The sequence below is a fragment of the Austrofundulus limnaeus genome, unplaced genomic scaffold, assembly GCF_001266775.1.
Source record: "Austrofundulus limnaeus strain Quisiro unplaced genomic scaffold, Austrofundulus_limnaeus-1.0 Scaffold1, whole genome shotgun sequence".
NCBI classification, from domain to species: Eukaryota; Metazoa; Chordata; class Actinopteri; order Cyprinodontiformes; family Rivulidae; genus Austrofundulus; species Austrofundulus limnaeus.
In genome coordinates, this window is record NW_013952403.1 from 9,903,582 (window position 1) to 9,906,134 (window position 2,553).

Consider the following 2,553-nt stretch of genomic DNA (forward strand, 5'->3'; position numbering starts at 1 on the left):
TGTATGTATGTATGTATGTATGTATGTATGTATGTATGTATGTATTCATTTATTTATTTATGGGGTTCACTGGTGAGCCTAAAAGAAGTCACCTGCTCGCCACATTTGGCCTGCGGGCCTTAAGTTTGACAGGTGTTAAGGAATAAATTGTTTTGTTTCTTCAAACCTCAATAATATAATCCAAATAAACGACACAATGAGCAGCAAAATAAACTGTGTGGCATTGTCAAAGATGATTTAGCAAAGGAGGCGCCCACCAATACATTTTCTTAACACTAATGCACCAATTAATGGCAAATAAATACTTTTGTCCAACAACACCTATCCAGGAAATAGTTTTGTTACAACTATAAAATAAATGACCAACTTTTTTGTGCTAAGTGTAAAACAATGGTGCAATTGTTCCCAAAAATGACCCAACCATGTCTAAATTCCTGAAGGCGAACAGGAGGTGTTTAAGGGTTAAATTAGGTTCGTCATGTCTCTGAAATCCGACCCAGTTCCTGATGAATTAGCCCGGCCGCGGTCGGAACACTTTGTTTTCTACCGGTTCTTTTCGGGCATAGGTTCCACAGGTGAGTTTCTTCGTGTCGGCAGGTAATTCGGCACGAGACGCTGTTAATGTTAAAGTTAAACTCGCGCGCCCCTCCCCGCTCGAGGCGAACCACCACCACCTCCTCGGAGTTCTCCCACATGGCGACGAAAACGACGGAATTACGACTTTTATATAAAAACCCGTGTTTATGAAAACTGAGTCCGGCAGACCGCAGGCAAATGTGAACGTAAGTGTGAAATGATACTGTTTTATTTCCGTCAAATAAACACGTGAATGTCCGCGAGGACTTCCTGTTGTCCTTACCTGTAGACAGGTGAGCTCGAGAGGACACCTGTAAACAAGCGGCGACAAAAAAAGTAAAAGTTGTAAAAGTTTTAAAGGGAAACCCTCTTAATGTTGAGAAACCCCTTTAAGGTCAAACTTGTAAAAACAAGCCTGTTATCACCATATGTGTTGTGAACAACTCCCACTTCAAATTACACTGCAAAATTTTATTAATTTTTTGTGTTTACTGTTAATGAACTGTGGCTGCCATTTTGTARTGGATGAACACCAGAYGTTGGTCATTTGTAGATGAYCATCCAATGACTCATTTCTGAACATTTATTAAAATGCACCCTGTGGTTCATGCAATATTTTGCTAACAGACAAATACATACAGGCTAAAATATCATTGACTGCCTCCTTTCAGTGGTTGTTTATAACTAAGGCTTTTATTCTACAAATAATAATAATATAAGTGTAAATGTGTCGTTCTGTGACCTCTGATTGAACCTGTCGTTACCTTTCTTCTCAGCATGGTGGATTACAGTATTTCAGAAGTACCAGGAGCCCTCTTCTCCAAGCCCGGCGGGCCTTCTAAAATGGAGGGTCTGGCACTGACGGCCTTGCTGGAATGTCCCCTTTGTTTGGAGCAGTTGGACACGTCTGCCAAGGTCCTGCCCTGCCAGCACACTTTCTGTGTGACTTGCCTGCAGAGGCAGGAGGAGGCTTCCTGCTCCCAGCTCCTCTGCCCGGAGTGCGGCGCCCCCGCCCTGGTCCGGACCGTGGAGGAGCTACCTGAAAACCTGCTGCTCGTGAGGCTCCTGGAGGGGCTCCAGGGCCTCTCCGGGCCCGACAGAGACATTCAGCAGGTCATCTACGACGTACCCCCYGGCGTGGAGGACGAGCTGCTGGAGAGTCAAAACAGAGAGAAGCAAGGGCAGAGTGAGGTCAGTGCGTGACCCCGACCCCATCCTCAGAGGGCAGTGTGACTYACTGGGCTGTTAATTGTGTGTTTATCCATCTAAAATCACTTGTTTTTTGTATTGTTTACATTTTTACAGCCGTAACTCGCTGTAGATTGAGCAACCTAAAGGTGTGGTATGACGGTAACATACCAATAGCTTTTCCAGTTCGGCTGATTTCTGTTGCAAACAACTTTGCCGACCGTTTTGAAAACAAAACACTTTTTATATTATAGATTATTTTAGCTTTTGCAAGTTTTCTGATGTAATTTTTAAATTAATCTTAATCAGTTATTGAAAACGTCATACAGAGAGCAGCAGCATGAATATTTGAAATATTACAATAAATTTAAATTGAATATGGGTTTATCAGATAGTATTTTACCAAACAACTCATCACATTGCTTTAAAAAAAAGGCAGCAGATTGAGTTGCAGCCATAGACTTAAACATCACTAGACTGAACCCCGCCCATACCGTCCACTGGTAGCGTCTGTTACAGCATGGAGGAGCAGAAATTGCGTCCAAAAAGGGCAACAGCTCACAGCCTCCATGGAAACTAATAGATAAACAGCAAGTTGAACTGGATCTGTTTCAAAGATCACCGGTCATGTTTTTACAATAAATGAATAATTATGTTAATTTCATTCAACAACCATGTAAAACAGCAGATTTATACATCACTAGACTGAGCCCCGCCCATACCGTACACTGGTAGTGTCTGTGACAGACTGGAGGAGCAGAAATTTCGTCCAAAAAGGGCAACAGCTCA

General features: G+C 42.7%; 1 protein-coding gene across 1 annotated transcript in view; it reads left to right on the forward strand.

Annotated features, from left to right (window-relative positions):
* Window positions 1-339: 339 nt before the first annotated feature.
* The window catches only part of sh3rf2 (SH3 domain containing ring finger 2), a gene marked incomplete in the record, with an annotated part of 23,365 nt that continues 21,151 nt past the window's right edge, over window positions 340-2,553 (forward strand). Inside the window, 2 exon segments of the mRNA XM_014009019.1 lie at window positions 340-782; window positions 1,353-1,767. Coding sequence (XP_013864473.1) covers window positions 1,354-1,767 — 414 coding nt within the window.